Genomic DNA, 26,544 nt, shown 5'->3' with positions numbered 1-26,544 from the left:
TGGAGGCCTGAACTCAGGTGGATGAGAGGTTGAGGCAGTTTCCAGGGCCCCTGTTGAGCCCAAAATCTGAGGCAGGAAAGCTCTCCAGCAGCACTTTACAGAGCTCAGGTGCCATCACCTCTGCTCCTTGGCTAAGGAGAGCCCCAGAATGTTTCAACACTCCCCTACCTGCGTGGAGGGCTGGAGGAAGGGGGGACACCCCAGTCAGCAGATTCTCCCAGCACAGAGATCCAGGTGCAGCCGACTTCGCCCTTTGTCACAGATACTGCAGCTTCCAGGCAGGCTTCCTGGGCTTTGGTCAGCCTGCAATCAGCTGACTGGAGCTTGATTATTAGGGAGGGGTGACCCCCACTTTATGAAACACTGGGGATTTTTGAACATGAAAGATACTGATGAATCTCCAAGTGACAGGAGGCAGGACCTTCTCACAGAGCTCAAACGTTGGTTACACCACCTTCTAGCTGAGTGATGAGGGTTAATTCTAGGGAGCCGGGCCCTCGGTTTCTTACATTGTATAACACGGCTTATAAAAGAAGCTACCTATTAACAATATGAGTATTAAAAGAGATAATATATGTAAAGAGGTTCGTTATGTGTCTGGCACAATATAAGCACTCAGTCCCTGTTAACTGTTGTTATAATTTTTTATTATTTTCCACGGGGGCAGCTTTTCCCCAATGCGATGATTCTGAGAATTGCTCTGGTCTTTGGAGTGTGGAAGGGAGTCGCTGGATGATTGGAACCGTAATTTCCTCGCCAGGGTGCTCCTCAGGGAGAGCCAGGCAGCTAGAGCCGGATCAAGTCCCCCCACTTTCCTACCCCGTCACCCCCTTCCAGAGCTCTGGGTCCTGCCCTTGCACCTTGGGTCCCTTCGCCGCCCAGAGATCCGTGTCGAGGTACAGGATGAGTCCTGTCTCCCATGATCAACGGGGACCACACTAGCATATTCCGTAGGAGCCCCCCGAGAAAGCCGGGCAGGGAACCCCCAGGAGGCAGCCCGAACCGGCTCCCAGAGTCCGAAATCTCTGCTGTCCAGCTTGTCTTTTCTTGACCGAGCCTCCTCCGGTCTCTGAGACCCACTGTGCCGCCTGCCCTGGAGCCGCTGGGAGCCTGAGGCAGCTGGCGGGGACCTGGGGCCGAGGATCCGGGACTGAGGATCCGGGATCCGGGATCCGGCTCTCGGGTGCCCCAGTCCGCAAGCGAGGCAGTTCTTGCCAGAGGCTCGGAGCAGGGACAGGCGGGGCGGGGAGGCGGGGCCTGCCCTGGGCGGGCGGGGCGTGGGTGGGTCTTCAGTCCTGGATCCGCCCCCTCCCCCGGCTGGTCCGCAGCCCCGCCCCGGCCCCTCCCTCCGGCCTGTGCGGCGGGGTCCGGCGGCGGCGCCGGCGCGAGGACCCGCGGAGGCGAGGGACGTGGGGCGGCGCCGCGGGCAGGGCCGGGCGGACGGGCGCTGGCAGCGGGGGCAGCGCGGGCAGCGCCGCGGGCCCCTCGGAGTGGCCTCAGTCCGGGCCTTGGCCCTCCCATCCTGCTCCGCTGCGGTGAGTGTGACGGGCGGTCCCCAGGGGTGCGTTTGTATCCCTGTCTGCCCTGGTCTGGGGCCGGGTCCGAGCGGCAGAGGGTCTGTGGAGCGTCTGTGGGTGGGGGCACAGATGCTTTCCAAAGCTGTGACTGCCTCCGTGCAAGTGAGGCGTGTCCATGTCCGTGGGAGCAGCGGGGGCATTCTTTGGGCTGTGGCTCTCACGTGAGGTCCATGTTTGAGGGGGGCAGGCGCGGGTGGATGGGTGATGGTTCCTCGGAGGAGCGCGGGGTTTGGGAGCTTGTGTATGTTGGCGGAGGGAGTCGATCGCTGCGGGCGGTGGCGGTGGCGGTGGAGGGGGGCGGGTGGGGTTGCTGAGTGAGACTCTGGAATCTTGTGGCCCAGCCTGTCTGAAGGGTTCCTTTCTCCCTGGTGCCAACACTTCTACCCCTTGCTCCCCCCACCCTCCTACCCCCCACCCCCACCCCCTTCATCCTCCTCAGGCACCAAAAGCCCCACCGGTCAGGATGGAGGACACTTTCCTCCTCTAGCACTGCTCCCTGGACAGGAAGCCCTATCCGGAGGCTGTTTCTTGTAGGAAAGGACTCCCCCCCCCCTCCGCCCCCCGCCGTTCCCTTGCAGCCTGTGCCCTGCCTAGAGGACCCCAGGCCCCTCCCTGGTCTGGCCTCCTCCCCTCTCCACTTGGCTACAGATCCTGGGCTGCAAACCTGCAGGGACAGATGGTTGCAGGTTGGAGGGGCAGGCTGCACCCCAGGGAGGTCATTCTGACGGAAGGCAGCCCTGGGCTTGTTCCTGGTGTGTGTGTGTGTGGGGGGGGGGGGGGCGGTCCTCTCAGGTGGAGTGAGGATTGACCCCAGTAGGAAGATGAGGTCTGGGAAGTTGGAACAGGTGCGGTCTTTTTCACAGGTCTGTCCCTGCCTATCTGTCCAGCTCACCAGTGCCCATTCAACCCTTAAGCAGGGCTCTGATTTACTGCGGAATTGGAATCAGAGCTGCAGGGCTGACAGGTGCCCTGCCTTTCTTGTCTTGTATGCCTCCAGTGACAGAGCACTTACTCCCTTATGCTGTGGGAAAGCTTCTTTATGTTAAGTGGAGGTCTTTTTCCTCGGAGCTTTGTTCACTTACCTTATTACCTTTGCTTTTGCGTCTCTGTCTGGTGAGAGGAAACTGCAGTGATTTAAACATGGCTCGCCTGTCACTGATGTATACTGAGCACCCTCTGTGTGTCAGGTGCTGCCTCAGCCACTTAGGGGACAATGGCATTCTTGATGAGAGAAGAGCTTGAGCCAAGGCCCATAGTTGGGATTACAGCCTGTGTTCAGAAAGACAGAGAAAAACCATATGGCTAGGATAGGAGGGAGTGTCGTGGGTTCCCTAAACTCAGCAAACATTATTTTGGAAGGGAGGTGGGGGCAACTGCAACCACCCTCTAACACATCTAGCCTTACCATGGAAACCAACAATCAAATCCTCAGGGTAGTACAAGATGGGGATTAAGCATGGGCATATATTACAATCTGTAGGGACTTTTGGCTGGAAAGAGAATCTTGGGCATCTCAGATTTGGGGAATAAAAGGACCCCCCCCACACACACACACAGTTTACAAGTAAGGGGGGGGGGATGGAGTAGGAACTTGCCCAATCTTACCTTGCATTTGTGAAATTAGTGTCAGTCAAGAATAGCTTCTAGATCTCCTGACCTTTTTCTAACCTAGACACATTTCAGAGGCGGAATCAAGGATAGTCATAGCTTGTATCTGAAAGGTGAATGAGCTGAGAGGACTCCTAGGGTTGGTGTGGTTAGATGGATGATGGTGCCCTTTTTTTGAGATGAGAAACGCAGGGGAAAATGAATTCAGTTTTAGGTTAGTCTCCAATCATCTCCCATGTAGACGTGTCCAAGATACAGTTGGATATACAGGGCTGGGGCTCAAGAAAGTTTTCTGCACCGGAGATAAGGATCTGGGAGTCGTTAGTAAGTGGTTAGTAACTAAACCCTGGCAGATGATGAGATTTCCCTGGCAGAATATGAAAGTGAGAGAAGGGCCCTAGAACAAAGCCCTGGGGAACTAGACATTTAAGGAATGGGCAGTGACCGAGCAACCAAGGAGCAAGTGGAGAACTCAAATTCAGTTTTCATGAAAGCATTGGGTACAGCCTCTATCTACCCTTTTGAGTCTTGCTCTTTGGCCCATCTGGTCCATGTTTCTTAATTTTTCATGCTTCTGTTCCTTTGCTCAGCTTTCCCAATGTATCTATCATACTCCTATTGGTCCTATAAGAACCAGCTCAGATATCCCTTCCTCTGGAGGCCTGTTCATTCTCCTTCACCACCTTCTGACTCAGAGACTTCCTTCTCTTTGCTGCCACAGCAGTTTGAATATGTCAATATCAGGACACTTATCACATTGTAGTTATGTATTTCCATATCCATTTCTACACTTGTCTGAGAGCTTGGAAGGACGGTAATATATCTCTTTCAGCTTTGCATCTCCAGCTCTAAGTTAAAGGGCCTGGTCCAGAGTATGCCCAGCGAAGTTCGATTGGTAGGTTGATCAGCTGATCGAATAGTTCACTCATCTACTCAGTCTGGCAATGGTGGGGGAGATGGTACTGTGAATTTCTTCACTTTCCTTCCTTGCCAACCTTACTGAAAAGGATTCTTTGACTTTGAGGACTTTACCCTCTCCTATGCTTCATCTGTTCCAGGGGAACCTCAAAGACTATACTGTGCAGTCATTTGACATTTTGCTGAGGCCTCAAATAATCACATACACCTGGAGGCTAGTGAACAGGAGTGAGTCATCTTAGGAAGCAAGTGAGCCTAGATGACCTCTTGCATCCACTTTTTAACAATGCCTTGGTTACCTATCTCCACTCACAGCTGTGTAAATCTGGGACTCTCCTGGGGTTGTAGGAGGAAGTCATGGGGGAAATTAGATGCTGTTTGAGAATTTGGAGAAACTGAAAAGCCTTGAAACACATCCTTTGCAGATGACAAGGATCTAGTGGAGTCAGCAGCACTGGCTGTCTTCCTTTGCTCACAGTCAACTTCCTCCTCAGCCCCTGGGATTGGCTTCCTCTCCTCTGGCCCTTGGAAACCACACTCTCTGAAGTTAATCACAGCTTCTCCTGGGCTTTAAATCATGGGACCTTTCTCCAGCATTTCACAATGAGACCGTTTCCTTGTCCATGAAGCTTTATTCTCCCTTGGCCTTCGCAGTCTCCCTCTTTTTTGCTTCTCCTGCCTCTCTGGCCACACCTTTTCCATTTCTTGCAGGCTTTGCTTCCTGGGCCTATCCCTTAAATGTTGAGGTTCCTTGGGACACAGTCACAGGGTCTCCTTTCTCATCTCTGGGTGATGTCATCCACTTCCATGGCTTCAGGCACCATCCCAAATCTTTATCTCCAGGCCAGACGCCTTTCCTAGGCTCCAGCCTATCTTTCCAACTGCCAGCTGGACCTCTCCCATAGGCACCTCAGAGTCATTTTATTAAACACTGAATTTACCACCCTCTCATCCAAACTGCTCTTCTTCCAGAGTTTTCAAGCAAGAAAACTAGGAATCATCTCTAATTCTTTCTTCTCCCTCTACTCTTCACATCAAATCATCTAGCCATCAAGTTCTATTGATTCCTCCCTATGAAATCCCCTTCTCTCAACCTTCTCTTTGCTACTTCGCTAGTCAATACCATTATCATCTCTCCTCTGGAATATCAGCAGTCTCTTAACTTTCCACTTGTGTCCCCTCTAAACTATTTTCCACGCAGCAGTAGAAAATTTACTATTGTGGCTCTATCACTCTATACTTGAATCTCCCACCCCCCAAGAAATGTTTCCTTTGCTCTTTGGATAAAGCCTTAATCCCTTAGAAGGGAAGGGTAAAGTCTACACTGCTTAATAAGGCCAGCAATGCATTGCGTGATCTAGTTCCTGCTTACCAACCCATCTTGTTTCTTAACTGTCCTCCCCTGTCCCAGTGTATGATTCAGTTTCCTGATACAGAGGCACCATGCTCTCTGTAACTCTCATTCACCCTGGAAATCTCAGCTTGAGTGACACTTGCTTCAGGAGAATTTCCTTGTCCTCCAACTTCCAGTATCCCTGACCCCAAGTCTAGGTTAGGTGACCTCTGTGCTCCTGGAGCAATCTGTGCTTCCCCATCATAGCCCTCACCATATTGCACTACAGTGATCTATTTATTAGATTATGGAATCCAGGAAGGCTGAGCTGTGACTATTTATCTTTGTATTCCCAGGCCTAGCAGAGTTGTTGAAGAAATGCTGAATAGGAAATGAGATGCCTTTCGAACTGAGCCATACAACAGAGGCGGGCATAAGCATACAGGATGGCAATAGGAAAGAGGGTGAAATCTCAGCTCTGAGTTCAAGGTCCTCCAGTGTCTGCTGTGATAAACAGTCCACTTAAACCATTGACTATATGACCTTGGGGGCAGATCTGTAGGGCGCAGTGGGATGGGGGGCTGGAAGTAGAAATCTAGGAGAAGGGCATCGAGCTATCCAGGCAAGGTTGTGGCCTCAGAGGCTGCCTGTCAGGCAAGCCTGGGTGGGGAACTGAAGCAGGAAGGGGAAGGGAGGGAGGAGCTGTGAGACCTGGGATGTAGCCCAATCCCTGCCCCTTTCTAACAGGCTGGGAGAGACCCTTGGGCTTGGAGAGAGGCGGAGCCTGACATCAGCTGCCCAGTAGACCACTCCTACTCTTCCTCCCGCCCTCCCCTTCACCAGACTGAAGCTTCAGCTTGGCTCTGGCCTCCTGTTTCTTACACCAACCCTCAATCTGTCCTCCCTCCTGCTATGTTGTCCTTGTATTAAGTTTCCAGATTCAGAACCCATCACTTCTAGAGAGAACCTCAGAACCCCAGTGTCCACACCAGGAGAGAATGCTCTCAGCCATGCCCTTCCTAGGCTTCCCATGCCTCCCGCACTCAAACAGAAGGCACATACAGCCTAACCTCTCTCTGGTCCCTCCTCAAGCCCAGAGAAGTCTCTGGACTGGCCCCACTGCATGCATATAAACATTCGTTCATATGTTGTCTGTAGAGAGACCCATGATGCAGGCACAGAAAGTGTTGACTTGCTCCTAGCCACTGCCTGTTTTGAAGTACTCCAGCTATCTTTCGCTTCTCTTCATGGCAAGATTTCTCTCATTAATTGTCTACATCTGCGGTGTTAATTTCGCCACCTCCATTCATTCTTTAGTCACGCTAACATGGCTTCTGCCCCTGTCCACAATCAAATCTGGTGGACGCTCTTCAGTCTTCATCTTATCTCACCACTCCTTTCTTGAACCACTCCCTCCTCTTGATTCCCTTGATCACACACTCCCCTGGTTTTCTTCCCTTTGCTCTGGGTTCTCCACTCTCCACTCTCTCTCCCTAGGTGGTCTCATCCATTCTCATTGCTTGTTACTTTAAGTCATGCCAGTGTTTCTAAATTAATAACCAGCGCAGACTTCTCCCTTGAGCACCTGTATTCTATTCCTTACTTGACATCTCTACCTGAATATCACACAGGCGCCTCAAACTTAATGTATCTAAAACAGAAAGTCCAGCTCTAGCCTGTTTGGCTCAGTGGATAGAGTGTCGGCCTGCGGACTGAAGGGTCCCAGGTTTGATTCCGGCCAAGGGCACATGCCTGGGTTGCAGGCTCGATCCCCAGTAGGGGACATGCAGGAGACAGCCAATCAATGATTCTCTCATCATTGATGTTTCTATCTCTCTCCCTTCCTCTCTAACAACAATAAAAATATATTTAAAAAAATAAAATAAAACAGAATGTCCAAAATCAGCTCCCACTGTCTCTGTACATGGCCCACCATTTGCTCAAGGGAGAAAATGGGTGGGGGTGGGGGTGGGGGTGGGGAGAGAGGTGTTATTATTATTGGCATTCCTTTCCCCTCTCACATCGAATCCATAATGATGTTCTTCTGATTCAACCTCAAGAGTATTTACCAAATCAATCCACCTTCTTACCTATAGCTCTGCTAATAACCAATATCTTACAAGAACTGGGGTAGCCTCCTAACTGGTGTCCCTTCTCCTACTTACTTCTCTTCAATCCTCATAGCTGCCAAAGTAGCTTTTTAATTTATTTCTATTTTTTTCTAAATTGTATCATTTCTCACCCAATTTAGGAGAAAATCCAGATTCTTAACATCAAGGTCCTTCTTGATATTATTCCCAAGTTCACCTTCCCAAGCTCACCGCTTGCCTTTTATTCACTTTGCTCTCACCACATGGTCCTTTCCATTTCTCAATGAGCCCTCTGTCTAAGAATTTCATTCATGCTGTTCCTTTAGCCCAGAATGACTTCCCTCTCTCACTCTCTGATGCTCCCACCCTCATCCCTCCCATTTTCCTTCCATCTTTCAGAGTTCTGCTTAAAAGTCACCTGCGTGGAGAGGCCTTCCCTGATCACCAGTAAGAAAAGTGTTCTTCATAGCATCCTTTTCTTCTTTATAGCATGCCCCTCTCCCAATTTGTAATTATTTGTTTATTTACTTAAAAAATACCTGTCACCACCTCTCTACCACAAGGATAGTGACTATAGTGACTATATCTGATTTGTTCATTAGTCTGATTTGTTTATCTGTACAAAGTAGGCACTTAATAAATATTTGTTGAATTATTGAATTAATTCAATAAATATAGATTGATCCTATGTTAGGCTCTGTGCTATTATACAAGAACATTATAGTATGGCATAAGGGTTAAGATGGAGGAAATACACGGTGCAGTGGGACACAAAGGTGGAGCACCTTACCTAGACTTCAAGAAATCAGGGAAGGCCTTCTGGAGGAAGTGACATTTACATAGTGACTGGAAAGACGATTGGGAGTCAGTCAGGCAAAGGGGAGCTTGGAAGAGGATCTTAGGCAGAAGGAATAGAATGTGTGACTGCCCAGTAGTAAAAGAGAAGAAGGAGTTTTCCAGGAACAGAAAGGACAGTGTTACTAATTGTAGAATCATAAGACATGAGGTGTGGGCAAAGCTATGCCATGTTGGCAAATTTAAGAAGTTTGGACTTTGTCCTCTGGACAATGGATAACTGTTGAAGGAAGTTAAACAGGAAGTTAGTGACAAGATGGAATCTGTGTTGGAGAAGCATAAGTGGGGAGACAAGGCTACCAGTTAGAAGGTTATTGCTGCATCTCAGGAGAGAATTGGTGGTGACCTGATGGGGGCAGTAGCTGTGTAGATGACGAAAAGGGGATAAGATATTTAGGAGGCAGAATCCACAGACCTACCTACTGATTGGATGTGGAAAAGAATGCAGTCCTGGGCAGTTGTGCTGAGAGGAGAGTCAGAGGTAGGAGGGGCTGTAGGTGGTCAGAGGAGAGACACTCCATCAGGAAGGTCTCCTGGAGGAGGATTTGAGGGAGATAGAGGAGATAAAGGATGAGTGTCTCAGTGAGAATGGGCATCCGTGTACCATGCACGTGACATGCACTATTGCAAGTCTCAGAATAACCATTTGAAGTAGGGATTGCTATTTCCATAATTGCAAATTAGGAAATGGAGGCTCAGAGATGTTTTGTGAATTATGCAAGGGCACATAGCTGGTAAGAGGCTGAGCTGGGTTTGACCCCAATTTAACCCTAAGTCTGTGCTCTTAACCATGGGTTACTCAGCCCACCTACTTCACCTTGCTCCCTCACATCTGCTTGTCTTGCTCCTGGCAGGGAAGAAATGGGGCTAGTTCTCTGCAGGGCATTTGAGTGGTGAGGATCAGGTCGGGGAGGGAGTGCTGACTTCCCTGCTGCTGACCATTTCTCCATACACAGGCTGGTGTGAGTGGCGGGAGCCATCTGTGGGCACCATGGCGAAGAGGCAGGACAGCCCTGGCCCGGAGGTCCAGCCCATGGACAAGCAGTTCCTGGTGTGCAGCATCTGCCTGGATCGGTACCGGTGCCCCAAGGTTCTGCCTTGCCTGCATACCTTCTGTGAGAGGTGAGGGTGTGTGTGTCCTGGGAGGGAGGAAGGCCTTGCAGGGCTCCCTGAGAGGGGAGGGGCATGTGTAAACCTGTAAGAAGTGAGGGAGATTTGTGTACCCATGTGCAGGGGAGCAGGTAAACCCCACCCTGCAGGAGATGAGGGTTTGATGCAAGAACCCATGAGAGGACCAGGAGCTCCTAACACTGGGCCACGGTCCCTGCCCAGAATAGGCCCTTTTCTGCTCCCTTCCCAAACCCCAAGACAGCCTTCCACAGCATCAGAGAAATCAGATAGAGCTGAGACTCTTAACCAGCTCTGGCACCAGAAAAGTTTATGACCAGTGGGAGGATATTTGAAGCTAGGCCTGTCCCTGTTGTCCTGGAGCACTGAGTGAAAGGCAACCCCTTCCAGCCTCTAGGCTCTATCCATTATTCATTCATCAACAAATATTCACTAGTATGAACAAGCAACTACACTTGTATGCAGTGACAAACAAAGGCAGATATCTCTTTGTTCTTAAAGAGCTTACAGTATAGTCCTGGCCAGGTAGCTCAGTTGGCTAGAGCATTGTCCCAATATGCTAAGGTTGTGGGTTTGATCCCGGGTCAGGGCACATATAAGAATCAACCAATGAATGCATAAATAAGTGAAACAACAAATCGATGTTTTTCTCTCTCTCTCCCATCCTTTCTAAAATCAATCAATAAATTAAAAAAATTTTTTTAAAGAGTTCATAATATAGTGAAGGAGAAAGTAATCAAATAATCATATAGCCAGGCAACAGGTAAATGTAATATTGCACCTTTAATAAGTGCTGCAAATAAAGTGTAAGCTATGAGAGCTGAGCATATGGGATTTTATAGTTTGAAGAATCAGGGAAAGCTTCCTTGAGGTGTAGTCTGGAGGCTGAGTATGAATAGGAGTTAACTAATGAAGGAAGTGGTAAGAGCATTGCAGACAGAAGGAAGAACATAGGAAAAAGCCATGTGGCATGAGGGACTGTGTCAGGTCAGTGGGCCTAGAGGAGGCCTGGCCAGGCAGGATTGAGAGTGGCATGGGATGAAGCTAGAGAGGAAGGTTGAGGCCACACCACATGGAACTTTGTGGACCTGTTAGGGAATGTTGCACATGAAGCCTTTGCAGGGTTTTAAACATGATCACATCTGTATTTGGACAATGTTCTCTCTCCGGCCCTCATCCCTCATTGCTCTGTCTTGAGTGGCCTGGTCTCTGGGTCTTCTCACCATTGTGTCCACCCATGCCTTCCCTCTGCCTCCTGCCTTCACTGAAACCTGGCTCAGCCCCAGGGACTCTGCTTCCCTTCCAGTCCTGTTCTTTCAGATTTCAGCTCTACTGCTCTCTCCCCTTTATCAGCTGGACACAGACTCCACCCTCCTGTCCTTTCCAAGTTCTTCCATCAATTTGAATGACTTTATGACCCATTTATGCCTCTTGGTTCTTGTCTGTTTCTCTGGGATGTCCTCCATACCACATCAGTCATACTCTTTCCCAACAACGCGCTGCATCTTGCCATCACCCAGAATAATACCACTTCTTCTGTGGTCATAAACTCCACTGTCCCACTCCTGCTCCTGTTACCCTCTTCCCACTACACCAGCTTTGACTGATTATAGACATCCAGGCCCTTCGACAGCTCCCTCTTTTCCCAGCCACCAGATCCATCCTGGCCTGCCTTTCTTTCCTACCCATCCTGGATCCTATGGCTGTCCATCTGACTGGCTGCCACAATCCACTCACATCTTTGTCCTTTTCTAAACCCATGTGGCAGAAGCTCATTGCTGGATCAGTAAGATGTCTCTGTACCTTCACCTACCCCCAGATCACTGAATACTCCTGGAGAAAATCAATGCCTGAGAAATTATAATAATAGCTGCTATGTATTGATTATTTACTATTTGCAAGGGACTGGCATGTATTGATTTACTTAATCTTTATAATAGATACTTTATTATCCCCATTTTGGAGAAACGAGGGTTTAGAGTCATTAAGTAATTAAGAAATGTTTCCACAGTTAGTAGTCAAGGTCTGAATCCAGGTTTGACTGCAGACCCTTCAGTCTTTTTGTTTTGATTGATGTAAACTTGACATACAATATCCTATAGTTTCAGGTATATATCATAGTGATTCAATATTTATATACATTACTAAATGATTTCTATAATAAATCTTGTTACTATCTGTCACCATACAAAGTTATTATAATATTATTGAATGTATTCCCAATACTATACTTTACATCCCCATGACTTATTTTACAACTGGAAGTTTGTACCTTTTAATCTCCTTCACCTATTTCATTCCCTCTTTAACCCCTTCACAATCTGGTAACTACCAGTTTATTTTCTGTGTCTGTGAGTGTATTTCTGTTTTGTTTAGGTGTTTTAGATTCCACATGTAAGTGAAATTATATGGTGTTTGTCCTTCTCTGCCTTATTTCACGTAGCATAATACTCTCAAAGTCCATCCATGCTTTTGCAAATGTCAAGATTTAATTCTTTTTAAAAATATATGTTTTTATTGATTTCAGAGAGAAGAAGGGAGAGGGAGAGAGAGATAGAAACATCAATGATGAGAGAGAATCATCGATCGGCCGCCTCCTGCACATCCCCTACTGGGAATTGAACCTGCAACCTGGGCATGTGCCCTGACCAGGAATCGAACCGTGACCTCCTGGTTCAGAGGTTGACGCTCAACCATTGAGCCACACCGGCTGGGCAAGAGACTTTTTTTTAAATAAATAAATGGATGTTGAATTTTGTCAGATGCTTTTTCTGCATCATATTGACATATAATTGACATATAATTTTTATTGTTTAATGTGTTTTGAATCTGGTTTGCTAATATTTTGTTGAGAATTTTGCATCTACTAGTATATTCATCAGGGATATTGGCCTATAATTTTCTTTTTGTGTGTGGCTTCTGTCTGGTTTTGGTATCAGTGTATTGCTGGCTCGTAAAATGAGTTTGAAAGCTTTTCCTCCTCTTTCATTATTTTTGGAATAATTTGAGAAAGATGGATGTTAACTCTTCTTTAAATCTTTGGTAGAACGCACATGTGAAGCCATCTGGTTTTGGGCTTTGTTTTTTTTTGGGGGGTGGGGGGATGTAAATTGCTAATTCAATATTATTACTTGTACTCAGTCTATTCGGATTTTATATTTCTTCATGATTTACCTTTGAAGGTTGTGTGTTTTTAGGAATTTATGCATTTTTTCCAAGTTTTCCAATTTGTATAGTATTCTGTAGAGTCTTCACTCTTACGTTCTAGTGGGAAATGAAAGACAATAAGCAAGCAAATAATCAAACAGGTGAGTCACAGCTTGTGCTAAGTGTTTTGCAGGAAATAAACAGGGAGTAAATGGGGGTGGTTGGGCCAGGGGCTATTCTACATAGAGTCATCAGGAAAGGCTTAGCTGAGGTGATATTTGACCTAACACCTGAGGATGAGTTCCAGGCAATGGGAAAATCTCTGCATTGTGCCATGCAAAGCCTTAAGGAAGGAGTAAACTGGCATGTTCAGAGACCAGAAAAGAAGCCAGTGTGGCTGAGTGAGGAGGAAAGTGAGATGAAATGAGGCACAAGAGTCAGGACAGTTATGGGGTAGCTTGGCAGTTTTAGGAAAGTGTTTGGACTTTATTATAAATGCAGTGGAATACCCTTGGAGGATTTATTTTAGCAGGGAAATAATGTGACATAAATTAGATTTTAAAAAGCTCACTCTGGCTGCTGTGCTGAGAATGGATTTTAGAGAAGTAAGAATGGAAACAAGAATCCAGTTAGGAAGCTATTGTAAGTCACGTATGCTCAACAAAAGGAAGGAGGCCGTGATGAGTTCGAAGGTATTTTGCAGGAGAGACACCAGAGTCCATGAGCTGGGAAGAGAACTACAGGGGAATAGAGTAGAATGGTAGAAATGCAGATTGTAGATTTGATGCAGTGATAAGTGATGGGATAATAAGGGTGGTGGTGGGAGCATGGGAGTGGACTGCTGAGGTGAAGTGGAAGGAAAGATCACTGGGGTGAGGAGATCAAGGAACTAAGAAATCTTGATAGTGGATGGGTCACCTGGTGGATGTCAGAGCCACTGGAACTGATGGGCGGAGTGTGTGTGTTTATGGGGTTGGGGTGTGGTATGGGTCAGGAGTTAGCAGAGGAAGAGAGTAAGCCAGACCAAAGAATTTAGTGACCGGGGAAGCAACCATTAAGTTAGCAGAGACAATAAAAAGGAGGGGTGGTGTAGACAGAAGGCTTGAGCTTTCAAGGAGCTAAAGAATAGTTTAGAAATGTTTCATCTGGGGGTGGGGAGGACTCAACCCCACCTTCTGGCCCTAAGGAATGTGGAGTATGAGACAAAAAAACTCTCTACTTGAGAGGACTGCAGGAGAAACTAGGTCACAAATAAGTTAATATTTGTGAAGCACCTAGAATCGTGCCTGGCATATACTGTTTGTTAAATAAATAAAATTAATTAGTTCAGATCTAGAGGTATCGAGAACGTTAACAGAAGAGACCAAAGATATAGGAAAGTTTGCAGCATGCAGATATTCCCTCCACAGATTTGTGGTCTGGTCAGTCTGTAAGCATCCTCTCCTCCACCCTTCAGTGACTAATCCCAGCCTTCCTGTTCTCCTGAATCCTCTCCCTCCTTCACACTCAGCAGCTGATCTTGCCTGAGGCAAGTTAGGCACAGGCTCCCTAACTTTGCTCCTGTGCTCAAGTACATCCACCTCTCTCTTCCCTCCTTCAGTCAGAGGAGATGGTTCATTCCTCTTCAGACCAATCTGAGCCATTTCCCCATCCCTAGACTTTGTCCCACGTCTTCTAGTCTCTTCCATCTCTCCTTCTGTACTGGCTCCTCCATTTATAAACATGCTCAAGGCTCCCATCACAAACAGATAAGAACTGTTTGTGTCTCTGTCCCCGATAGCTGTCATTCAGTCCCTCAACCCCCTTCTTTATCAAACCTCCCCCTGTTAACTCTTCAACTGGCAACAGTCAAGTTTTTGCTTCCCCTACCACTCTGATGTCTCTGTTTTACTTACAGACAAAAGTACTCTCACATTTGCCAAATTTGATGGCCATTTCTTGGTCCTTAATGTTCCCTGACTCCTCAGCTGCTTTGGACACTGATGACTACTCCTTCCCTCCTGGAACTGCGCTGTGCACTTTGCTGCTCTGTCACTGGCTCTGCCCATGGCTCTTGTTGCTCCTCGCTCAGTATTTGCTGGGTGCTCTGCCCTGCTCTTACCACTGCCAACCCCTTCTTGGCTGTATCCTTTCCCAGGGCTATAGAGGCCATGTAAATGTTGACGGCACCCTCATCTATATCTCTAACCTGTCTTCTCCCCAGCTCTCTACAGGTCCCCTCTACTTGGATGTCCACTGTTACGGTAAGCTCAGCCAGGTCAAGCTGAACTTCCTTAGAAACCACTCCTCTTCCTGTGAATGCCGCTACTATCCACTCAGTGCTCTAGGTTAGGAATCTGGGAGTCAACCAAGACTCATCTCTCAACCCCCTTTCTAATCAGACAGTACCCCCTACTAGCTACACTTCTTCAGTACTTCTCAAATTTATTCCACCTTAGTCTACATCACTACTGCCTAAATCCAGGTCTTCTCATCTCTTGCCTAAATGATTGCAAGAGTATCTTTGCCTTGTATTTGGATCTAGGCTCCAGTGTTCACTAGCTTTGTTACCTTGGACTACTTACCCTTTCAGAGTCTATATACATAAACAAAATGTAAAGCACAGCGCCTGGCACATGGTGCTTAATAAATGGTAATTGGATGATGATGATGATGATGTTAAAATCCCTCGTCAGCTGTCTCATCACATTCTCTTTCGCCCTCCACCAAAGAGGCAGTGAAGAGGAGCTTGATACAATGGAAACCTGGCTGTCCCATGCTCCAGTGGCTCCCTTTGGCTGTTGCAATGACTTCTAAGCTCCTTGGTGTGGCCCATAAGGCCCTCCATAAACTGGCTCCTGTCTCTCTTCAGACTCCTGTTACCATTCCTTGTCTTGGATTTGTTCTCCAGCCATATCGAGCTGTTTATAATTCCCTACCCACACTATGCTGTTTCTGGATGCCTTCTGTGTCTGGAACACCCTTCCTCCTCCCCCTGCACCTTCCTTTGGGTAGGCTAACATTATTTACTTATGAAAATTGAGCTTACATCACCTCTTCGGAAGCCTTTCCTGGCTACCCTCTCTACCCACCCTGGGCTAGGTGCCCCTCAGTGCATTTCCTTATCAGTGCATCTACTGTATTCCTTTCATTAATGACAAATAGTAGCCTACAATATATAGCACTCTCTGTGAGTTAGGCAAATACTCAGAGCCCATAATATTTAGTGCTTTCTGTGAGTTAGGCATAGAAGCCCTTTACATTTAATCCTTCACACTTTGTGAAGTCTGTACTGTCTCCATCTTACAAAGGAAGAACCCCTGGCTCATCAAAGTTAAGTAACTTGTCAGGGGTCACTGTTTAATAGATGACTGACCTGGGATTGAACCCGGGCAGCCTAGCTCCAGGGTCCACACCCTTAACCATTACACTGTTTACTTCTATAGACTCTCTACTTCAGTACTTCTATAAACACTCCTGGGTAGACTCGAAGTATTTTAGAGGTATGCACTGTGCTTTATCTTTATATCCCCAGAGCTTGGCACAAATTTGACAAGAGTAGGCAGTCAGTAAATGTTTAATTAAAGTAAGGGCTAGTTGCACATTTTTCTATGAGAAGGTTTTGTAAACACCTGTGGAGGTGAACCTGTATTTGTGCACACGGTGAGGAATGCGGATATGTCAGCTCTTCTGAGAGGTCAGGGATGTGTTTCTACTCAGTTGTGAGAAATGAGATGAGGCCTTTTATACCTGCTGGCAGGACAAGATGTGTGTGCCAACCAGAGAGGTTTCCAAATGAAGTGTAATGGCACCCCTATGAGGAGAGGAATCAGCACCCAGGGAAAGTGTGAGGAGGAGTGTACTGATGCTGCCCCACCCCCTCTTTCCCTCTCTGGCCAGATGCCTCCAGAACTATATCCCTGCCCAGAGCCTGACGCTGTCCTGTCCAGTCTGTCGGCAGACGTCCATCCTCCCTGAGCAGGGCGTCTCTGCACTGCAGAATAACTTCTTCATCAGCAGCCTCATGGAGGCCATGCAGCAGGCACCTGATGGGGCCCACGACCCGGAGGACCCCCACCCCCTCAGTGCAGTGGCTGGCCGCCCCCTCTCCTGCCCCAACCATGAAGGCAAGGTGGGCCCAAGCAGGCCCAGTGAGGCCAGGACTTGGGGTGGAGGGGAGGGAGAGGTTGGGGGAGGGGGCCGAGTGTTTGTGGGTGAGAGGTGTTTCTCGGAATAAGTGGCCCAGGTAGGGGGCACACCTGGAAGGTGAGGGGACAGGAGGGCAGGTGGGGGAGGGGCGGGGAAAAGAAGTGTGGTGTCTAGCCATTGCCTAACTGGAGTCTTTATGCTGCCAGACGATGGAGTTTTACTGTGAGGCCTGTGAGACGGCCATGTGCGGCGAGTGCCGCGCAGGGGAGCACCGGGAGCACGGCACGGTGCTGCTGCGAGACGTGGTGGAGCAGCACAAGGCCGCCCTGCAGCGCCAGCTGGAGGCAGTGCGCGGCAGGTAGGCGCTGGTGGGAACCTGGGCTGGTGGGGCCATCAGAGATGGTGTTTCAACGGGGGCAGAGGAGGGACCCAGGGCAGGGTACAGATAAAACTGTGAGAGAGCAGGGAGGCCTCAGGTAGGGGATCTCCTGGACGGCAGCAGTAGGTGGAAGGGATGGTTTGGTAAGGACGCCTCAAGCCACTCCGGTATGAGTTGTTTCCCTCCCCAGGCTGCCACAGCTGTCCGCAGCAATCGCCTTAGTGGGGGGCATCAGCCAGCAGCTGCAGGAGCGCAAGGCAGAGGCCCTGGCCCAGATCAGCGCAGCCTTCGAGGACTTGGAGCAAGCGCTGCAGCAGCGCAAGCAGGCGCTGGTCAATGACCTGGAGGCCATTTGTGGGGCGAAGCAGAAGGTGCATTTGTTCACCCTTCCCTGCCTTATTGCCCCCATGTATCCCTGCTTCCCACACGTGCACACCCCTTTCCCTAGTCAACGGTTTCTGCCTCCTGACATGGCCCCGCAGGTGCTGTGGGCATCTGTGTCCCTTCTCCACACTCCCTCGCTTGTATTCCTTTCATGCCATTCACCAGAAATCACAGAGACCCACCTCTGCGCCAGTGTTCTCACCCACCCCACCCCTAACCCCTCAGGTGCTGCAGACCCAGCTAGACACACTGCGCCAGGGTCAGGAACACATTGGCAGCAGCTGCAGCTTCGCAGAGCAGGCCCTGCGCCTGGGCTCAGCCCCGGAGGTGTTGCTGGTCCGCAAGCACATGCGAGAGCGCCTGGCCGCCTTGGCGGCGCAGGCCTTCCCAGAGCGGCCACACGAGAATGCGCAGCTGGAACTGGTCCTGGAGGTCGACGGGCTGCGCCGATCGGTGCTCAATCTGGGTGCACTGCTCACAACGAGTGCCACTGCACACGAGACGGTGGCCACGGGCGAAGGCCTGCGCCAGGCGCTGGTGGGCCAGACCGCTTCCCTCACCGTCACTACCAAAGACAAAGATGGGCGGCTGGTGCGCACAGGCAGCGCCGAGCTGCGGGCGGAGCTCACGGGCCCCGACGGCACGCGCCTGCCCGTGCCAGTGGTGGACCACAAGAATGGCACGTATGAGTTGGTCTACACGGCGCGCTCCGAGGGCGAGCTGCTCCTCTCCGTGCTGCTCTATGGCCAGCCGGTGCGCGGTAGCCCCTTCCGCGTGCGAGCCCTGCGTCCCGGGGACCTACCACCTTCCCCAGACGACGTGAAGCGCCGCGTTAAGTCCCCTGGCGGCCCGGGCAGCCATGTGCGCCAGAAGGCGGTGCGGAGGCCCAGCTCCATGTACAGCACCAGCGGCAAACGGAAGGACAACCCCATTGAGGATGAGCTCGTGTTCCGTGTCGGTACTGATGGCCGGGGGCGGAGCCAGGCAGGGGCGGGCTCAGGCAGGAGGCGGGCGGAGAGGGCAGGGAGTTTCAAAATGACCTGCGAGTGAATTCTTTTGTTTCCCCCCGCCCCCCCATCCCCTTCCCACAGGCAGTCGTGGAAGGGAGAAAGGCGAATTCACCAATTTACAGGGTGTGTCCGCAGCTAGCAGTGGCCGCATAGTGGTAGCAGACAGCAACAACCAATGTATTCAGGTGAGCGCTTGTCCAGCTCCCACACCACCAAAATACAGGTCCTCCAGCTACAGCCTCCTGAAACAAACAAACAAAAAACACTGTATATAATATAGATCTCCTGAAAGATGTACAATAATCAAAGCCTTACTTTAAAAAACAGGTTTGCACATAGTACCATTTCTTAAAAAGCAATAAATCATAGCACCGCCCTTTACTCACCCATTTGTAACCTCACCCCGCTAGCCACAAGGATAACCACGTTCACAGTTAGGCACCAAGGTTCACTGTGCTGGCAGTTTACACCTCCCAGGCCATGGTTCAGCCCAGACCAGCTCCTGGACCTTAAAGGTCAGGCTCATTCTTCCTTCCCCTCTGTCTCCTCATGAGCCTCCACCTGGCTGGCTGACTTTCTCTCCTTTTCACCACCACGTGGTCAGGATGCTGGCTCTGCCCTTCCCTGCTGTGTCCCAACATACCTTCCTGGTTCCAGAATGTATCTTGTCTGCACCAGTCTCTGCAAACATCCGGTGGACTAGACAGTCAAATGGGGTTAACTTGTGAAAAGGGGTGTCTTCAGTGGCTAGACTACAGTGCACGCTCACAGGTGGTGCTGCCCCTGGCCCTCCCAGCCCCTCACACACCTGATTAAGGCATCCGCCACGCAAATAGACATGGCCTCTGCTGCACTTCAAGCTCTTCAAAGCCTGAAAATGTGGTTTTCTCTTTTTATTCCTTGTAGTAAACCCAGAGCCCAGTGTGGTAGACACAGCAGAGCAGTTAAAAGCTCGGGCTCTGAAACCAGACACCTGGGCTTGAATCCTAGCTCTGCCACTTACTGACAAGTCATGTGACCTCTCTCAGCTTCAGTTAACTCATGTGTAAAATTAGGAAAAGAATACCTCAGAGGGTCGCTGGAAGCATTAAATGGCATAATGTACTGTGCCTGACACCTAGTGAGCCTTCTAATGTTAGTTAAAAATATCACTGTCCAGGTGGCGGCTGTCAACAAAAGCCAGGAGGTGGGGAGTGCTGGAGGGGGTTGTACAGGGAACTGGAAGGATTCCCAAAGGAGCTGGAGGTAGATTACTCTTAGGAGCCAAGTAGCTGAGGTCACATTGAGTTTATGCTGTATGGGATTGTTTGTGACTATCCTGAGCTTCAGTTCATGGAAACACTTTATCAGAGAGCAAAACTGTTCCCTGAAGATCCTTACTTCGCAACACCTGTAAATTTACACTTCTTCCTGACCCAGCCTGAGCACCCCATCCTAGATCCAGCTCTGCCAAAGGCCTGTCGCTTCAATGTCAGATCCCACCTGGCTCCTGCATTCCACCTACCAGGCTGCAAGTGCCATGAGCTCTTCCATGACCATTTTCTCAGTCCTGTATTTCCAGCCAGCCTTTATTCCCACCCTATTCCTAGGAGCGGAGGAATGGAGGGGCCCAGTTCAGCACAGGGAGGTGTTTGGACATAGCCTGGATAGTGAAGAGGAGATGGGAGTGGGGGTGGTGCTGAGGCCCTACTCAGTGACTTCCTCTACCCTCTAACTCTTTCCCTGCTCCTTCTGCCAGGGATGCTTTCTGGCACAAATGCTGAGATTTGGGAAAACTTCCCTACTGTGTGTGCACACGAGTGCTCACATGCAGAGTGACATGTGCCACTTTGTCTCTTTGATGAGGAGCTGTGCTTGTCCACTGTTTCAGGGTGGGGGGAATTGAGAGGTAGGGCCTGATGTAGTCCCCTCCCTTCCAAACACTTAATAGTCCTCTAGCAGTCTCCCTTGCTCCCACTCCTACCTGCACTCCAACTTCCCAGTTGCTAGGAACCTGACTTGGATTCTAAAGCGGAGTTTCTGCTTCTCTTACTTTGGGGACCTCAGGCCTGGTATGTGCTGAGCCCCCAGATGGACTGTGACCTGCACTCCTCAGTTCATGAGAATTGGGCTCCGCGTGAACTTTTCCTCCTTTGGACCCATGTATGGTGGAGGCTGAGTGAAGAATTCAATTTGTATGTTTGGTTTGACAATTTGAGTAACTGTCTTAGTCCAGAAATTTTATCAGCTCATTTCCTTCAGGCAGAATATTAATCACATTCTCCTCTGAGCTCCTCAACCTTTTGCTATAAACACTTTCAGACTTTACCAGAATCACCGGCTTGTTTAATTTTGTTTTAGTCTCTTTCCCCTACTAGGCTCAGGTCCCGAAGTTACTTAGTGCTACTGTGATATAGCAGAGATATGTTAAAGACCAAACTAGGGCACCAGCAGATTCCAGAGATGTTAAGGAAGCAAATATGGCAGGTTTTGATGAGCCATCAGATGTCAAGGGAGAAGGAGGGCAGGACTTGGTGCACTGGGTCGGTGGTGTTGCCATTCAGGAGCAGGTCTAGATATAAGTTGATGAATTCCCTTTTGCACGTGTTGAGTTTGAGATTGCTGTGTGTCATTCAAGTGGAGATGTCTAGCTGTGATCCGAGATTGAGCTGGGGAATTCATTCATTTGTTGAATGTCTGTTATGTGCCAATTGCTTTACCTACAAATGCAGCAGCAAAGAACAGACACAGTTCCTGCCCCGCCTGGAACTTTCTTAGAAGGGGACAAAGATATTTAGTTACAGAAGCGATGGTTGTTATGATGAGAACTATAAGACATATATCACAGAGACCTACCTGTATGTGTATACATTGATTCAGGGGATGGAGTTGGTCGTTAAAGGCTTCTCTGAAGAAGTGACCTGGAAATTCTGAGAATTGAAAGATGAATAGGAGTTGGCCAGATGTAAGGGGTGGGATAGGATAGGACAGGAAGAGTAAGACGTCCCCCACACCCCACAAGCCTCTGAGTTTTGAGCTGGAAATTGAGCTTCTCAGACTGGAGAAGGCACATGCATAATCTCACTGCTTATCTGGGAGAACCTTTTAGTCTCTCTCACATCAGCTCTCCATTCTGTGGTCCTTCCCTTCTCATGCTAGCAAGTGCTGTCCCATCGCAGGGGACTAGAGCAGAAGGGGTGAGGGCATAATAGAAGGTCTACATTAGGAGGGAGTGATATCTCTTGGTGGGACCAGTTCAAACAGCCCTGCAGGCCTGAGAGATGGGGATGGGGTGAGGACAGGGGCCCAGTCCACTAAGGAGGGAGCAGGTTTGGATAAACTAAGGCCAAGGCCCAGAACTTGAGTTAGCCAAGGCTGCTCCTGGCTCTGATTCCTCTTATGTCCCCAGAGCCTATAACAAAGCAGTGTGTGGGACTTATGCAGTGAGTGGTGAGTAATGTCTTGGCTGCAAAGGAGGAGAAGCAGGAAGGCTTAGCTGTAGAGGAAAGGAGCATTAAAGGAGGTCAAGGAGGTAGAAGAGTGAGAGAGGTTGAAAGGTTCACTCTGTCCAGGAGGAAGGTTGCCCGGTCAGCCCCATAGCCTGGAAGGGCTAATCCTGGTCCATTTCCCTCACCTCCCTCCCTCCCTTGTCTGCTACCAAGTTTGTTGAATCTACCTACTACGGTATATGTCTCTTGAGTCCATCTGCTGCCCTCTAGCAGTGCCCTGGTCAAGCCATCATCATTTCACACCTGGACTGCCGCAGCAGCCTCTGACTGCTTGGCCAGCATCCAGTCTTGACTCCTCCCTGAAACCAGAGTGCTCTTTCTTACAAACTCCAAGGTGTTTTTTCCAAACACTACCAAACAGTTCTCTAATTCCAGTGGACATTGACCATGTTTTCTTTGAATTTAACTCAATTCTGACACTATGTACCAGGAGATAGTATTACATCCCTGAGGTTAAGGGCTCAGACCCATAAGACTGCACCCACTCAGACACCAGTTGCAAGTCAGGTTGTCACCTGGGCATTGACCGACCTGCTATAAATTGGAAGGTCCCACAACCCCCTCTTTGGGTTCGATTAATTAGATAGGCTCACAGAACTCAGAGAAACATTTGCTTAGGTTTACCAGTTTACTGTAAAGGATCTGATCAAGGACACAGATGAGCAGCTAGATGAAGAGGTACAGAGGGCGAGGTCCAGAAGAGTCCCTAGTGCAGGAACTTCTGTCTCTGTGGAACTGGGGTGCTCCATCCTCTCAGTACCAACCCATAAGCTCATCAAATCTTGTTGTTCAGGAGTTTTCATAGAGCTTAGTTTGTGTGTGCACACAAGCACAACTCTTCCCAGAGGTTGGATAGGGCTGTAAATTCCAATCCTTTAATCATTTGGTCTTTCTAATGACCAGCTTTATCCTGAGGCTATCTGGGGTCCCCACCCTAAGTCACTGCAGTTGCCTAAGCTCAAAAGGGGCCCCTTATGAATGACAAAAGACAATCCTATCACTCAGGAAATTCCCAGGCTTTGAGGAGCTCTGTGACAGGCACGGGGGACAAAGACCAAATAAATGTCTTATTATACCACAAAAGCAAATCTCATCTTGTCACTCCCTGCCCACATATTTTCAGTGAATCCCCATTACATCCAGGATAAAACCTGACCTATGTTGTACATGGATGAGCAGGACCCATGCTGGACTCTGTGCCTTTTACACACTGTCCACTCTGCTTAAATGCCTTGTCTCCTGCTTCTTTACTGGCCAACTTTGGTTCATCTGTCAGCACCCATTTTGTCTATTAGCTCAGATATCCTCTTCTGGAACCCTTCCTGGTCACTCCCCCTCAATCCTTTCATATTCCTACTGTCCCATTCACACCTCTGCTGCATGTCTGCTAGGTCTGTGGCCATGTCTGATTCTTCTCTGTACCCTGACATGGTGTCATTAGTCCTTGCTGAATGACTGAATGAATGGGGGTCTCCTCCCTCAGGATCCTGCTCCCTTCCCTTTGTGCCCACAGTCTCTCCCCTCCTTCCCCTCCCTCCCTTGATCCTGTGCTCCAGGTTTTCTCCAATGAAGGCCAGTTCAAGTTCCGCTTTGGGGTCCGAGGGCGCTCGCCTGGACAGCTGCAACGCCCCACAGGTGTGGCAGTGGACACCAATGGAGACATTATCGTTGCAGACTATGACAACCGTTGGGTCAGCATCTTCTCCCCTGAGGGCAAGTTCAAGGTGAGAAACTTACTATCACTACACTTTGCACCCCTGGTGATCAGCTGAAGTGACTATTCTAGTGTCCCCTGGTGGTTGGGCCAGGATTGGTCCATCCCCAGCCCAAGATTCTGCTTTGGTGCCAGGCTGGGACTGTTCTCCCCACCAGGCAGGATAAAGACCCTAATGCTCATCTCCTTCCAGACCAAGATTGGAGCTGGCCGCCTCATGGGCCCCAAGGGGGTGGCTGTAGACCGTAATGGACATATCATTGTGGTCGACAATAAGTCTTGCTGTGTCTTCACCTTCCAACCCAATGGAAAGCTGGTTGGCCGTTTTGGGGGCCGTGGAGCCACTGACCGTCACTTCGCAGGTATGAGGAGACAAGTCAGACATCTATTCTGATTCCCCAGTCCCAGAGAACCCCGGGGGATCCCAACTCTAAAGACCCCTCCTCCTGTGTCTTGGCCCTAGAGAACCCCCTCCCTTCATTGGGCCTTAGCACCATCATCCCAGAGACCACACCCCTCTCTTAACACCCCAGCTTTATCATCACAGGTATTCTTTCCCACCCCAGTATCCCAGCTACTGCCCTAGAGACCACTTTATATTTTCAGGGCCCCATTTTGTGGCTGTGAACAACAAGAATGAGATTGTAGTGACGGATTTCCATAACCATTCAGTAAAGGTCAGTGTCTTCCCTTCCCACCCCTTTCCCCCAGAACATTCATTTGCACTGTAAACATTTATGGCGTGGCTACTTTGACCCAGGCACTATGTTAGAAGTGATGGGAATACAGTCATGAATCAAGCAAATATTTTCCCTGTCTTCTTAATTATAGTCTAGTAGAGAAGAGAAGAGTTAGCTGGCATGTTACAATTTCATGTGATACATTCTGTGATAAGGAAGTGTAGGGAAATGTGAGGGCATAGCAGGAGCATTTGGCTCAGGTGAGAGAGAATTACCTAAAGCACCAGTGGGAATTAACCAGAAGGTAGAGAAGGAGAGGAGGATTTGAGGCAAAGGGGACCAGAGGAGCCGAGAACTGGAGCTGGGAACCCTATGGTGTGTTCAAGAAACTACAAGTAGTTCAGACTGGGTTTGCAGGGATGAGTCTTGTGTGGCCTTTAAGGAGCTTGATCTCTTCCTAAGAGTTCTGGGAGTCACTGAGGATTGCAGACAGGTGGGGTGATACAATCCTGTGTGTCTTAGAAAGATCATTTTGACTGGGGCAAGACTAGAGGCAGGAAGATCTACCTTCGCAATAATCCAGATAAGGACCATTGCTATGGCATATATATATATATATATATATATATATATATATATATATATATGATACAGACTTGGGGTAAAATCAATGATTGTGTCAATTCACTGGCTGTCGAGCAGAGGAGACGATGCAGTCGACAATGACTCATGGCCAAATGGGTGTTGCCAGTCACTGAAAGAGAAGTCAGAACTGCTTTCCTGGGAAAATGGACTATTAGATTTGATATGTCTGAGGGACATCAGCTGGAGATGTCCAGTAGCAGTGGGGTGCATGGATGGGAAGCCTGGAAAGAACTGAGCTGTAGCTGCAGACCTGGGGGTTCTCAGCCCTGGGGCTTCCCCCACCCTCCTCAAAGGCCCTGCCCTCTGTCTGAGGCCAGGTCCCCAGTCCCCAGCCTTTGCCCTGCCAGGTGTACAGTGCCGACGGAGAGTTCCTCTTCAAGTTTGGCTCCCATGGTGAGGGCAACGGGCAGTTCAATGCTCCCACGGGAGTAGCTGTGGACTCCAATGGGAACATCATCGTGGCTGACTGGGGCAACAGCCGCATCCAGGTGAGTAAAGCCCAGGGATGGCATGAAGGTGAGGTTTCAGGCTGTTCCCCATGCACACACCCCCTCCCCCCAATATGCATCTCACCAGCCTGATCTCAGCTCTCCCTCATTCTCCACCCATCCCCAGGTATTCGACAGCTCTGGCTCCTTCCTGTCCTACATCAACACATCTGCAGAGCCACTGTACGGCCCACAGGGCCTGGCACTGACCTCGGATGGCCACGTGGTGGTGGCCGATGCCGGCAACCACTGCTTTAAGGCCTATCGCTACCTCCAGTAGCTGCACTGGGGCCCTGCCTGGCTCATGGAGGGACGGACATAGGGGTGATTGGACAGGAGTGTCTGGCCCACAGCTGGGCCAGACCTGGCAGCACTGAATGTGGGCTGTGGGCGTGGGTGCGCCCGGTGCCCTCCCTCTCCCCATCTCCCACCCCCACGGTTGCACTTTATTTATTCGGTTCTTGCTTTGGTGACTGGGTGGGCCTGGACTGTGGTTCCAAGGACGTGTGCAGAGCTTCACCCTCCCCCCCTTTACACACCTCCACCGTCCCCTCAGTCTGCTCCCAACCCCAGCCTGGGGCCAGCACGCCTCTTACTCCAGGGCAGAAGTCCCTCTGGTTGTCTCCCTACCACCCATACACACTGACAGAGACAGCAATACCCCACCCCCATATTAAATAAATGTGTTCGCCACGTGGTTTTGTTGCTTTCTTGTGGAGTGGGGCTGTGAGGGCATGGGATGGCGGGACTAGCTCTGGACTAAAAAGTAGGCAAGCAGGCAGGCATGGCACCCAGATTCCTAAATGGGTCCTCATGTTTTGAAGCTTCAGGAGGGGAGAGCAAGGGAGGGTGAACCCCTGGAGCCTGAGCCACCTGCCAAATCCCCATCGCAGGCCCTGCATCTTCTGTAGAAATAGTAAGTCCTGTGTCTCCCTGCCCTGGTGCTGAGAGGAGCCTGGGAAAATGGTCCTT

At 49.6% G+C, this 26,544-nt stretch overlaps 1 protein-coding gene across 1 annotated transcript; it reads left to right on the top strand.

Moving 5' to 3' along the window:
• Nucleotides 1-1,408: 1,408 nt before the first annotated feature.
• Nucleotides 1,409-26,269, top strand: TRIM3 (tripartite motif containing 3). The gene is made up of 12 exons (XM_080642414.1): nucleotides 1,409-1,535; nucleotides 9,338-9,503; nucleotides 16,536-16,767; nucleotides 16,991-17,142; nucleotides 17,354-17,534; nucleotides 17,773-18,505; nucleotides 18,639-18,742; nucleotides 23,602-23,769; nucleotides 23,953-24,121; nucleotides 24,366-24,436; nucleotides 25,432-25,572; nucleotides 25,700-26,269. The coding sequence occupies exons 2-12, from the start codon at nucleotides 9,373-9,375 to the stop codon at nucleotides 25,850-25,852; spliced, it is 2,235 nt and encodes a 744-aa protein (XP_080498540.1). The 5' UTR covers nucleotides 1,409-1,535; nucleotides 9,338-9,372; the 3' UTR covers nucleotides 25,853-26,269.
• Nucleotides 26,270-26,544: the final 275 nt, after the last annotated feature.

This window comes from Plecotus auritus, assembly GCF_963455305.1.
Source record: "Plecotus auritus genome assembly, chromosome: 9".
Lineage (NCBI taxonomy): Eukaryota > Metazoa > Chordata > Mammalia > Chiroptera > Vespertilionidae > Plecotus > Plecotus auritus.
The sequence above is the reverse complement of the archived record's forward strand: the minus strand, read 5'-3'. Positions and strand labels throughout refer to the sequence as shown.

Excerpts from the sequence above, each read along its gene's own strand:
- TRIM3 (XM_080642414.1), top strand. The coding sequence starts at position 9,373 with ATGGCGAAGAGGCAGGACAGCCCTGGCCCGGAGGTCCAGCCCATGGAC. Across the intron at positions 17,143-17,353 it reads CTGGAGGCAGTGCGCGGCAG|GCTGCCACAGCTGTCCGCAG; the intron begins GTAGGCGCTGGT and ends TTCCCTCCCCAG. Across the intron at positions 18,743-23,601 it reads GCAACAACCAATGTATTCAG|GTTTTCTCCAATGAAGGCCA; the intron begins GTGAGCGCTTGT and ends CCTGTGCTCCAG.